Below are 13697 nucleotides of genomic sequence, written 5' to 3' on the forward strand. Positions count from 1 at the left end.
CCCTTTTCCTGTCTAAAATAGAAAAAGGACCAAGACCTTATTCCCGAGCTTCAGGGATCTGTTAATTGGCTCCCTAGTAAAATTACAGAGACTCAGCTGCCTGATAATGATTGTAAATGACAGAGACTATCAGGTTTACCTTGTGATGTCCCTGGGGAGCTTGCAGTTAGTTTAGTCTGAACTCTGCGTCAGCTGTTTGGGTTCCTTTCTTCTCGGCATGTGGTATCTGGACTCAAGCTGCAGTCTTTCAAACCTAATTAGTGTTAGGGGAAAGAGAGAGAGAGAGGGGAAAAAAAAAACCCAAACCAACACCACCACTCTTCTCATTCCCTCAACTGACTTTGTAACTTACAGGCAGGACCTGATTTATGGTAAACATTTATTGGGATTTTTTGCCTGAGTTTTTGTTTCTTTTCATGCCTATCAATCCAGCATCTTCAGTTCTGGCTGCAAGAAAACTGAATTTTAATGTGCTGGAGTCTTTGAAGGTTGAGAATTTCAGCAGAGAATCTCTAAACTCAACAGAGTCATCGTGTTAGTATATAGTTGGGTATGTTCTGTGCAATGCTCAGCAGAAAGTGAAGGTTTTGCCCTTTTCCTCGCAGAGAAAGCATTTTACTTTCCGATATGTTTGCTGTTAAAGCTTAACAATATAATTTTCAGTAATAACCTCACATTAACTTTTAGCCAAATTCAAACTGCCACCCCTAAGAAATAAGAACGCAGACAATTTATTGTAGCGGTCTTAATAACTCGTACAATTTTTTATTTGCAGGGCATTTCACAATCTCTCGTCACTTTGGCATGAAGGTGTCTGTACTACCTGTTTTCTTCCTTGGTAACCAGCTTCCATCCCACATCACAGGTCATCAGTTGTTGCAATGTTGAATGGAACAACACAGAACAGCAGATCCGTAGACAGCATCTTCAAATCACTGGCAGGCCGAGCAATCACAAACCTGAAAAAGCAGTAGCACATGAGATTCAGGCTACTTTGTGAGGCCTTTGAACTGAGTGTCTGGGACAGCCAGAAAGCTGTAGGATTTTTTTTGCAATGACTGACTGCATGTGCAGAATTCTTCGGAATGATGAGACAATATACAGAGGCTTTAATTTTACCTAGGAATGGGATACATAGATTTTAAACGAAGCTAATTAGTCTCTGGAACAGCTGCTGAAAGATGTGATAAATCTTTTGATTCCTCAAAAATCTTTAAATCAAGACTAAATGTCTCTGTAGGAGATCTGAAGCTCAAGCAATCACTGAAATCTTGAAATTGAAAGAATCAGTGAGTAGAACAGGTTAGATGAGAAGGTTCCCTCTGCCTGCAAACACTCTGAAATCCCTGCCCTCAGCAACACTACTAACTTCATGCTCCAGCAGCTCTCTAATGCAGAAGGCTCACTTGTAAAGATAAATCACATCTTAAGTGAACATAAGGGAATCTCATACAAGTGCCAGTAAGCGCCATGTTCAGACCACACACCAGTTTGCCTCAAATGGCCCTAGCTACCTACAAGAATGTCTGAATCCAAGACAAAAATAAGTAATTCAGGTTGCCTATAACAGATGCCTAACTTCAAAGTCACGACTGCTGTCTTTTGACTATGGTATAATTTCAGATAAAGTATACTTGCCTATTCTTGTATGGATTGGGTTCTTCCATCAGGCGGTAGAGCCCAAAGCAGAGTATCCCAAACAAGTCTAAAGCTCTGCAGTAAATGTCTCCAAAGCAGTCCTCCTGCTATAAAAGAAGCAAAACCACTCTTATCTCTAAGGAATGAAAGTGGACAATCCAGCCGAATACTAAACCACGTATTTAGCCAGCTATCACCACCATTCACTACTTTTAGTATCCTAATATTTGGCAAGAAAAAAGGAAAAAAATGACTGGTGCCCCCCAAGATAAGAATCTAGTATAAAATAAGGCTATCTGATGCCTTTGCCTCTTCGAAATATAGCTCAAGCTACGTAGTGAGATTCAGCTGAATGAAACTAAACTTTAGGTAATGACAAACCAAAAGTACTAGCACAAAGATCAAAGCGTAGCCCATGAAGCACCACTCAGTGATGTAACTCACCATGACCTCTGTTAACAACCTCTTGGACAGTGGCAGGAGTGCCAGTTTGCATCTAACTTGGGAGGCATTGTAGATCATGTTGTCAGGATTTCTGTGCAGTCTGCTGCCCTCTTCCAACAGCTGTTCCCCCAATGCTGGGCTTGTCCCACTAGTCACCAAAGTCTGCAGCAGAGCCAAGATGTGATGGTTGTAGTACGTCTGGAAAGGAAGAGACAAATCAAAGACAAAAGAGCATGCCTTGGAAAGGAAAACTAAGTTTTCCAGTGAAAACCTAGAGAAAGTGATCAGGCAGAGAGTTTGGAGTTTTTCCGTATACTTAAAGTAGTCCTTAATTATGTTTAAAGTTTTCTGACAATATTTATGCATCACCACCTACTTAGCCCATTTCGGCTTCGAAGAGCAGTCAGAAGATTCCACCTCTGCTCTTATAACAGAATGCACTAAGCTGTGTCTGAACGGAAGATTTTCAATGGCACAAACGGAGCGGGTGTGAGCGTGCACACGTGTGTGCGTGTAAGAAAACTGGGCAGCAGCTCTGATGTCACCTGAGTAGGAGCACACTGTGTAAGGTGAGGCTGGGGAGCGCAACTGCCCTGCCCAGCACTACAGAGTGCAGGTGCAGCAGGAAACTCTGTCCTTGTAGTTGTCACATTGTTTTGAAAACCTCTCTCTGTGCCCTTATCTCAGTCAGTATTTTTGGGGAGAAAATTACCATGGTTCAAACTCAGATCTAAGGCAAAAAAAGGCCTAGAGTCTCTTTTTTTTTTTTAAATCTAAAAGTGTTTCCTCTGCTTGCAGTGCATCAAATAACTTATTTTCCACCCTTTCTCAAAAAGCTCATTTCTTACATAGAGCCACTTTATGGAATCTGCCACCTGCATTTGCCTGAGTAAAGAAACTAAACACGCTGAAGAGAAGGAATGGTGTTACTAAATCCACGCTAAACTCAAATCCGCTTAAGAACATCTGACCATATTGTCGGGCAAACGGGTATAATGCTGTTAGAGTAATTCTCAGTCTTTTAAAGTAAGGAGCTATAGTCCAGGGTTATCCAGGAGTGATACAGCTTCGGGGGAATCTGCACTTTACATATTTAACAGAAGCGTGCTGAGCTCTTTAACATATCATTGCTGTACTTTTTGACATCAAAAGGATTGCATTTCCATACTTGGATGAATTAATAGGATTTGCATGTCACCCTCATTCTGTACTTTCTTTGCCGAGTTACACTGCAGGAATTTGAAAGGCGGGGAAACTATAGAGGTGTGCGTGTGTGTGCGCGTACTCAGGAAATAACACACTGCATTTAGAATAGGTCTTGAAGCTGACTTTAAAGGAGCAACATTTCTGTAATGTGCCTGTGCGATGTTACCTTCTTCGCCAGTTGATGTTTGGTTACAGCTTCAGACAAGCAGATTTCCTGGGAACACCTCTGCATACAAAGGCAAGACTAGAAACCTTCTCCCATCACCAAGTAGTTGCCTTGTCCCACTGACTCCATGTTGCTACTAAGCTAGGAACCCACAGCTAGATCAGGAAGGGAATTCAGGGCTCATTAGAGCACCTGAGCCATAATGATTGTGCTCACTGAATTGTTTTCTCCCTGTTGAGACCCCAAGGGTCATGTTGAAGCAAATGCCAGGTCTGCTTCAGGCTTCCAAAGGGTAACATTTCACTTTATAGGCCACATTCTGCCTTTCAGATTCTTCTGCCAGTCTCCTTTCAAGCTAAAAGAATACACCACTCCTGCTCTGAGTGTCTTGAGAAATTTCAACTTATATTCACAGTGATAGCAAAAGGAGGTGATATTGGACTGCTGAAGGCTCCTTTCCTTCTCCAGTTCACACGTCTTTTCCTGCATGCTGCAATTGCTAAGCAATATCGTGTTTCTCTCAGTCTTCACTGTATTTACAGGATGACTGAATGCAACCTAAGGTGCCCCTCTACTTTAAAGCAGAGTTGAGTGCTGATCATTCCTGGACAGACTTGGAATCTTACGCTTGAGTGAAATTTTATCCTTTAAGACAGGTCATGCTATGTCTTGAGTTACTTTTACACTTGACACTAGCAGTCATTAATTACCATCTGGCTGATTGACATATCAGTGAGTAGCAGCAATATAATACTTTCCCTAACACTGAAGCCTTCTCAAAAAGGCGTAACTGGACTTGACACACTTCTTTTGGACTGCTTATCCCTTGGAGAGATTTGTTTTGTATTTATTCTGTTTCTGTGAAACTGCCACCCAAGCACTATCCCCTTGGACATGAGCTGAGAGCAAGGCATATGGAACTTGACTGTAGCATGGGGAATTGGGTTGAAGAGGAAGAAAGGGGCTTTCAGGAAAAAAAAGACAGTTTTGGAAATGCCAGCTCATGAGCTGAACTGCTGTTTTGCTGCCAAAATGCTGGCTTAACTCCACCAAAGTGTGACCCACATGTGTGTCACCACTGACAGTATCACTCAGTTTTGACAGCAACTTAAAATGATTATGTCACCAGGGTGGGATCACCACATTCCCTCCATTCTTGCAGTTTTGGTGCAATGTATCCCATCTTCATGATGAAAGTGTTTTTAAAAGAACACACTGCCTACAGAGAATCAAAATATGCACTTCTTTTAAAATCTGATGTGGTCTTGCGGATCAGCAGTGGCCCACATATGTGGAATTTGTTTTATACCTTTTCAGAAAACAGCCAGTGGGAGATTCCCATTGAGTTCAATAGATTTTTTCCATCCAAAATTCCAGTGAATTTCTGCCTAGGTGCCAGATGGACAGATGAAAAGAGTTAAATGTTCCATTTTTCCCCATTGCCTGCTATGGTAAAGTGGTGGTAGTGCAAGCTCCCTGTTCCCTAGCTCGCTAATGCACCTCCAGCCAGGCCTGTAAAACTCCTTTCTACATGAACAGGTAAGAATTCAGAGTCCACATAATCTTCTCAGCCTTTGGCATCAGTGCTGGAGCTTCCACCAAGGGGCCAGCTGGTGTCAAATGCAATTTTGGCTTCAGTGACTGCAGCTCCCTTAGAGGGACTGATTGTAACATCGTGTTGTCAAAAAGTAAATAAATCAGGCTGGCTTTAAATACCTTTTGTAGCCTGTCAATATTTTGGAGCTGGGAACGGGAGGAACTTATGAAAGCACTCTAAAAGTTTCTCCAAATAATTCTATGTGTGTATCAACAACAGGGAGAGTTCCTGCTAATAGCACATATTGAGACACATATATTTTGGAGCTGATAGCTGCCTTTTAGTGTATGGAACCCACTACCCCAAGAAATCACAGAGGCGCACTGATTAGCAAATTGCTCAAATAGGAATAGACATGTATAATTCTCCGGGCACCGTGTAACTAATCACATCGCTGATCTCTGCAACGTTTCTTGTGCCTTTCTCTGACACACATGGCCTTGACCATTGTTAAGGCTAGATTAAGTGGGTTTACCCTGGCTGGTAATCACTTTGTTACACACCGATGCCACTAAATTTGACAGGACATGATACATCTACTTACCATAGACAAAAGAGAATTCAAGAAGCTATCTGAGAAGATAGTTCCTGTGGCGGCACCAGTGGTGAAAAGCTGATCTTGCTCTGGAATCTCAGAACTCCTGCTGGGAGCCTGATTAATGAACTGGGCATTTGGTGAAGACTCTATTGGAAAAACAAGGAAGAAAGAGAAAACATCTTAGCAAAAGAGAGGAGCCATCCAGAATCAGAAACAAAAGTTAATAATCCAGTTTGCCATTCTGTGTCCAGCACCAGCCAGAGCATGCAGCATTAGTAAAGAAAAGAAAAAAAAAAATTCAGTGCTGCTAACTGATTGTGCAATAGCAGACAAAAGACAAGAGAATCCTAAAACTTAAGTTTTAAGATATCAGATTATACTTAATTTACCTGCTTGGAAAAAGAAAGGAAAAAATCTTGTTTCATTTCTTCCCCTCATTTTCCTGAATTAACAGAAATACAATTACTATTTCTATTGGCTTAAATTGGGGTTACAGGGTCCCTTTCACAGCTGTCCCACCGTTACAGGGATCTTCACTAGTTTCTCAACCTTATTCTTGCTGGCTGAGATAGTCTTGCAGAATTCCCCCTACTCTGAAAGTGATTCCTCCTTAACTTTCTTTTCTATTTTCAGGGAACTGCCTAAGTACACCCAGGCAGAAGGCCGCTGCTGTGCTACTGAACATGCTAGGTATGTCCTGCCACTCTAGCACTACCAGTAAGAATGCTGATGAATGACAGCAGCACAGCAGGAGACTGAGAGGAATTGAGATCAAGAACCCGTATCTTCCCATTAAAAAATAGAGAGCGAGCACAACTAACTCCATGTGAGTAATGACTGATTTCTATTATGTCCCCTTGGGTCAGGAAGCATTTGAGTGCATCATTTTTAAAGATGACTAAAACTAGCCAGAATCACAATACTATTAATGTCTCCTGTTGTCTTGCAGTGTTGGTGTCATTCTTCAGCCATGTATTCTCAATACAGATATTTCACCCACCCTGTATTTTAGAGTTGGCCCTGCATCTGGCATTAATCAGTATGACTCCACTGACTAGCTTATACAGTCTGGGTATGAAAAGCACGGTCTCGCAGCCACAATAAGGGATCCACTTTATTTCTCCACACCATTCCCTTTCTCCTTTACATATTTGCAGAATTCTTATTGCTTTACAGATCACTTTGCTATTTCTCTCCCAGATCTCTGTCTCCTTGTGGCAAGGGTTTCTAGAATCCATTGTTTCTGAGGAGTAACCATTTATAATATGCCTCTGAGCCCACTGACCAACTCACAAATTCAGAAGATGCTCGACACATTGAACTGTGCTCAGCTTGGTGGATCTGTGTCCGCAGAAACCCCATGCAAAGCTTGCCATTTAACAGGCCTTGCATCAGCCTGATGTGAAGTGGCCAGTTTAGCTTTTCTTATTTTTCTGTGTTTCTCACCACTGGGCAAGGAGAAGCAGCAGCATGCCAGAGCATGATGTCAACACACAACTCTCCTGCTCCTCAAGGCAAAATTCATATCCAGCCCCCTTTAGAGTGCAAGCCCTCAGCTAATTCTGTCAACTCCGTCCCTGACGGTGTGCCCATAGCTATGTAGGTGCAAGAGGACAGCACGCCGTTGGGACCACAGCACACCTCTGGGACTCAGGGGGCTCTGGCATGCCATCCTGGTCACAAAGAAACTATGGCAGAGGCAAGTCAAGCTTGGCAGTTCTGGCTCTATTGAGATAGCACATTGCTTCCTCTGCCTGTCAAGATTAATTGCAAAACTCCTACTGACTTCAGCGGTGACAGAACTTCAACCGAAGGTACGAAGGATCTTAGCTTCTCTTACAGCAGGTTTTCAGCGGCAACAGTGTATTGTATTGCTGGCTTTGGCATGTCATACACACTAAATGATACAGATGACCCTTGGTCAACACTCAGTCTGCTGTGAAATAAGAAATTGCCTGGAATGAGCAAAGCCCTTACAACTTAAGGCACATGAGTATTACCCCTCTCAGGTTGCTTCTAGAGACAGGCACAAAAGTGAGCATTTGTCTAGATCAAGGTCTACCAGAGCAACTTACAGGAAGCTTATTCAATCACAAGAAAGCTCCAGCTGTTTTTGATTAGCTGTTTTGTGCTTCCAGGTTTTAAATTCTTGGGTTTATTTTGCTTCCCAGCCCATCTCTGTAACTCTGAACATATTTCTATGCTGTTCAAGACTACAGCAGGGGCAGGCATCCATGTGCTAAGGGACTGGGCTCGATTCATTATTTTGTCAAAGATCTGACATGACTAAAATCCAAGTCATGTCAACAGATTGCAGATGTTTTCCCCTCCACTGACACACCACATCCTGGAGGGAAATCACAGGGGTGCAATGCCTGTCTGAAGATGTTAGCTTGACTGCACAATATCTTCTCAGAGGAGCTGGGCCTCAGTAGCCAGCTCAGAACATTTCTGAGACTTTTGGACACAGCAGAAATAAAAGCCTAAACCACAGCACAAGACAGCCAAATATCACTCTGGGCAATTCAAGAGTTCTGAAATTACTCAGGAGGAGGCATCATTATTTTATCATTACTTTGTGCTTTTTTTTTTTTTTTTTTTTTTTGAGTAGCTCCTCAGTGTTTTAGTCTAAGGAGCACACAGGACTGAATAGCCTATTCAGGTGCTTAACTGCTTCTGGGACACAGCTCATCAGGTGCAAGTTTTGACTAAGCAGTACACCAGAGCTTCATATAAATAAAATATTGCTAGTGCCTGCTACAGGCCAAGGCTGCTCACTAGCCCTGTTCCAGCTGCAAACCTTGGGAGGACTGGAAAGCAAGGACCCCACATATGCTGAGTCCACATAGCATTTACAAGCATTGCATCAAAAAGAAATAAAGAAAAAAAAAAAAAAAAAGCCTGAGTGACTCAGGGGCCAGTCATGATGCCTAGCAACATGCTATGCTGATTTGATGGGTACATTCTTGTGTCAGCACTTTAAATGGAGCTAAACATCCATGTCCCTCAGGACTGGCAGCCCAGCCACACCACTCTGGTGTGACACTGACTGCTATGTTACTAGTAATCACTTAATCAGCGCACATGTTCCTAATTAAAAGATCCAGTTTGTAACCATCAGGAGATGAAGACAAAGATAGCCCAGGGCAGCATGAAAGAACCCCCTGAGTTACTTCAGTTATGAACGTAGGCTAGAGAGGCTGAGCCTTGTGGAATAAGGACAAAGGTGTTTGGGCTCTGGAGTAAAATGCCTGCGCTCTGTCCACTTTGGCGTGTGCACGGACCCATCCAAGTACTGTACCCCAAGCAGTCATTGCACAATGCCTTGTACTGCAGATTGTTTGGAACAGGCTCTGTTCTGTCACTGCCACTTGTACAAATGAGGAAGCCTGCAGCTACCCCCATAATCCAGAAGAGGAGGAGGGAACCATCACCAGTGTTTCAGAAAGGGGAGGGTTGGAACGGAGAGACTTAGGCCTTGAGTCACCCCATTTTGTTGTGGGATGAAAACTGGACATACAGTCTCAGTGTTTTCTAAAATCATCAGAGAGACGAAAGCATGGCCAAAGGGCAAGTTAGATTTCATCTGGGCAGAATTGCCTTTGGCGGTGCCTCTTTCTCCACTGAAAATAAGGGTAAACTAGGCAAATACGCTTTCTGATTTATCTACCTTAGTGAAGTATGTTAGGATAGGTGGGATGAATGCAGGCCGTGTGACTAGAACTCAGATCTCCTGAGATCCACTCCAGTAGAAAAAAAACCCAAGGACATTATCTTTCTCCTAAATGGATGCTTTGGAGTTTTGCTACACACAGAGACCTTTGTAACACTTTGTTATATTTATTCTCCTGATAAACCATCCTGACTCCTTCAAAGCCAGTGAATTAACATCTAAGTCAAACCTTTTAATGTTCCTTGGACATGTAGTGCTTGTCGCTTTCTGCCTGTGAATTCTAAAAAGGGCCTGGGGTAAATAAATAATGCAGCATGCATATTGCTTCTGTGAAATTTGTTCCTAAAGAATAACTTACTCAGCTCTGTAGTGATGGGGATCCTTTTATAACATGGCTGTGATTGATTCCCCAATGCTCTTGCTCTGAAAACAGCATCTGTAGAAACAGTCAATAACAACATGAGGAGAGAGGGAAGTTAGCAGAAGCAGAAAGGGGGAAAAAAAAAAACCAAACAAAGAAGAAAGAAACCAAGGCACAATGGCTCAGACTGACAAATGCAGGAAATCTCATACCTATGCCTAAAAATGTCATTGTCATGCAAAAATCCCAAAGCATTTCCTATATTTAGAAAGTTTCTTGCCTTGGTTTGCTTTTCCAAGGCTCACTTTATTCACTCAGAGCTTCAAAGGATTAAAAAAGAAAAGCTCTCCTGGGAGCTGCTTATTGACATCATAACTAAAATATAATTACCCTCTGTGGAACAGCAGTGCTGGTTACAGTGTTGTTTGGCGCAAAGCCCCCACTAAGCCAGTTTGCACTCAGAGGTCTTTTGAGGGAGGGGGTTGTGTTTTTTCCTTCCCCTTCGAGAAGGCTGTACATAAATAGATGGGACGTGCTGTAGGAATGAAGGCAAAAGCATATACCATAATTTTTTTAAAACCTGGCAACCAAAAAGACTTAAAAGAGAAATCCAGAAGTTCCTAGAAGCATGTGTCCTTATTTCTTCCCAGTCCTCACCAGCTAGCTGATTTAGTAGAATCAGTCCCAACGTGAAGTCTGCTTTCTGTGTTTTGATCACATCCAATCTTGTCTCCCTTACCATTATGTCTAAATTCTTCCTTTGCTACCTAGCACAGTATCTGGGTAACTGAGTATGAATACTACTACTTATTGCACAAGATAGTATCAAAGCCAAAATGATGGAATCTAAACTCCACTGAAGATTTTGCTAGATATGGAACTTCTTCCAGTTCAGATACTGTATAACGGATCCTCTCTGCTCAGAGGAGCATGTGAACATTGGAGATCAGAGACCCTAAAAGGGTCCTAGATGGACCGCTGCTCTCATCAACCATCTCTGAAGTTAGGCAATGGACTGCCAAAAACGTCATTAGAGATGTCAGGCACCATGATCCCTCAAAACAGTAGAAAAAGTTCTTCCCAAATATAGCAAGGCATCTCTGAATGCATGCTAGTGGCAGCAACTAAATACCTGAAATGAATCACTGCCTTTATTGTACCCTTCCATGTACTGTACTGGTTGATATGAATATATGTCTGATCATTGCCTGGATACCTTTTCCTTATGTCAATATTTTTGCTATGAAACAGTACACAGCGCTCTACCTGGAATTTTACAAACTGGCAGGGTGCTATTACAAAAGATTACTTAATTGTAGATTACTACTGTACATTTGAATTTCAGTATCTTATTAAGTTGTCAGATTTAATTACCATTATATGTTTAGATTATGCCACAGATTATTTAGTTCGGTACCTAGGTTTGCCAACCTGTTTGCTTTGTGACATGACAGGGTGATAATTACAGCATTACTGGAAAACCTAAATTTTTCCATGGGAAAGACTACTAGTCCTTGGCATCAGCAGTGACCCTAGTAAATGCTCATTCTTGCAAGTGTAAGTAATGTTTACCTCTGTGTGGGTCTGGTTCTCTAAGACCTGTCTAATTCTCTACCCCGTGAGAGAGGTAATGTGCAGAACAGGCCTGCGTTTGTTGGGTGTGAAATGCTCACAGCAAAATCTAAAACCACAGGAAATGCAATTGATTTGGGCTTTGTTACAATCTCCAAACTGAGCCTATGCCTGCTGCAATGCTTACCAAAGGACCTGAACTGTTAAGGGAACTCAGGGCCTTCCATCCAAATAACTGTTTTCCACTATGGTTAGGATGCAAAACGCTATAGCTTTGTGTACAGCAAAGCTCGGGATGAGAAAGCGTTTGGATGGGCAGGGTAGCTGGATATCCAGCAGAGTCATCTGCTGTCCCATCAGCAATGGCAACTACTAAATGAGAAGCACCAGCCTCTGCCTTTCCTTTTTAAATCAGGTAATAGTTGCATAATCATGTTGCTTTAGAAAGCTCTCCCAACTATTCTTCTATCTTTTCCTACCTGCTTTCTCTCCTGACTACTAACATTAATTGAGGCTAGGTTTCTTGGATTCAAGTTTTGAATGTAACTTTACCCTTCTCCTTCAAAAAACTAGGTTGTGACCCAGAGGACTGCCGTACTTTTTTATCAGTGAAAACTTTGTTTTCTCAGAGACGAATTCCTATAAAATAACAATGGCAGGAGGGAGAGCAGAGACTGAAACGGTGGGAGTGGGGACATGTACATTCTGTTTCCACTCTGGGCACCTTGATCCAAAACTTGGTGGCAACAACCTATGAGTAATTTACTATCCTACGGGAACACACATCTGTAATGTGTCTAGAGACCTTCAGAAGCAAAGACAAAGATTGTAAGACATAGCCTTAATCTTGCAGTTGAATCTGAAGGAGCCTCTGGTATGAGAATCCTAACTTAAGATTTTGGTCCTATAATTATAAATAACTATGGCAGCAAAGAAGAAAACGGGCTGGCTTTTTTCGCAACGCATCTAACGAAACTATAAGGAGAGAGAGCTTATTTTTACACTAGCAGATTTAATGGCTGACTTGAAGAAGAAGTGGAAGTTGTGTCTTAGCCTTATTTTGCAAATATATCTTTATTCATTGATGATGACATCCTGTAACTGAACACTGCTTTTCTGTCTGCAGAAAACACCGTAAATCTGAGGAATAGCCTTAACTGAGTAGCCAAAGATTTATTAGACTGGAATTGTAGTCAGCTTATGGAGCGACAATTCACTAACATCTGAGCTAGGCAATAGGTGCCTTATAAATATGCAAAGTGAAATACCTAAAATGGATAAATAAGGGTGGGTTTAGAAACACAGTATTTTGTCAACTAGAGTAAGACAATGCTATTATAGTAAATGGTGATAGAATCTATCATCTCTAGTTTGAATCAATCTTTCAGAAATAACTGATCACAGTAATGGGTAATAACAAGAATAATTTACATTTGTGTATTGCTACATTGTGAGCTTGAATTTACCTGGCTTTAAACAAGCCTGGGAAATAAATATTGTTATGGGGCTCTATGCTGAGGTACAGCATGCCTCTAGTAGCTGCCAGGGATGCACAGCAAAGGAGTAAGTGAAAAGAAGCAGCTTTGACACCATGACCCTTGCTTGATCCTGCCCCTTCTCGAAGCCAGAAAAGAAACCCAGAAGCACTGATTTCCATTGCCCTGTTCTAATGTCTACACCATACTTTACCCAGGTTCTTGACAGAGGACCAAGCTATCCTGATTTCTGCTCATACCTGAAAGAAGGTGTTGTGTATTTGGTCTGGTTCTGATGTGCTGAAACACAGTGTTAGCTGTAATATACAAAAAACCTTGTGCCTGCATGTCTCTGCTCTAACTGTTCTATTAGCCTCTTTCTGCATTCTGTATTCAGAAATCCTTTTGATACTGTTCTTGGGGACCTTGTAACTACAGAACTTGATTGTGTTTCTTCCAGTACGATTGAATAAAGTTTTCTCCTGTCTCTCATGATAGCAAGGATGCTGAACAGATTTAAATCTGCAAGACCCATTTTTCTGATGGAAGTCAACACGTGCCCATCTTCCCAAGGGAAATGGGGGAAAAATATATGCTTGTGGATTAAAAAAAAAAAACCAAACAAAAACTTTGAGTATGCCGGTGGTGATGGTTCTGACAATGATACGCCTGGTAAATTGCCTAAGAAGCCATGCCTCAGCTTACCCAACTGATCACACCTATGTCAGCATTAGGTCTCTGAGGTCTTCTGCTGGAAGGAGACAAAGCAAACCAAAAGCTACCAGCTCAGAGAGAACCACTATGAACTCTGCAAGGCAGCTGGGGACGGTTTTGATGATCAGATGCTCACATTTCTATTTTCCATACGCACATTGTAGTTCAGAGTTCTGCACTCCATGTACTACAATTTTGAGTGATAAAACAAAAAACGCCGGAGGGGAGTAGGACAGTGATTGATAGGATGAAATATCCTTTTTGCTCTGAGTCTCTCTCTTTTCCATGTATAGGTATAAAGATGCAGTAGGTA

At 42.0% G+C, this 13697-nt stretch overlaps 1 protein-coding gene across 1 annotated transcript in view; it reads right to left on the reverse strand.

Moving 5' to 3' along the window:
* Positions 1-204: 204 nt before the first annotated feature.
* The window catches only part of KCNU1 (potassium calcium-activated channel subfamily U member 1), a 53439-nt gene continuing 39946 nt past the window's right edge, over positions 205-13697 (reverse strand). The window contains exons 23-28 of the mRNA XM_041128579.1: positions 9621-9698; positions 5596-5735; positions 2083-2280; positions 1639-1742; positions 824-959; positions 205-253 (exon numbers count right to left, since the gene is read on the reverse strand). Of these exons, the coding sequence (XP_040984513.1) occupies positions 860-959; positions 1639-1742; positions 2083-2280; positions 5596-5735; positions 9621-9698 (620 nt within the window). The 3' untranslated portion in view covers positions 205-253; positions 824-859. The remainder of the gene's footprint in view (positions 254-823; positions 960-1638; positions 1743-2082; positions 2281-5595; positions 5736-9620; positions 9699-13697) is intronic.

Source organism: Aquila chrysaetos, chromosome 13, assembly GCF_900496995.4.
Source record: "Aquila chrysaetos chrysaetos chromosome 13, bAquChr1.4, whole genome shotgun sequence".
Classification (NCBI taxonomy): Eukaryota; Metazoa; Chordata; class Aves; order Accipitriformes; family Accipitridae; genus Aquila; species Aquila chrysaetos.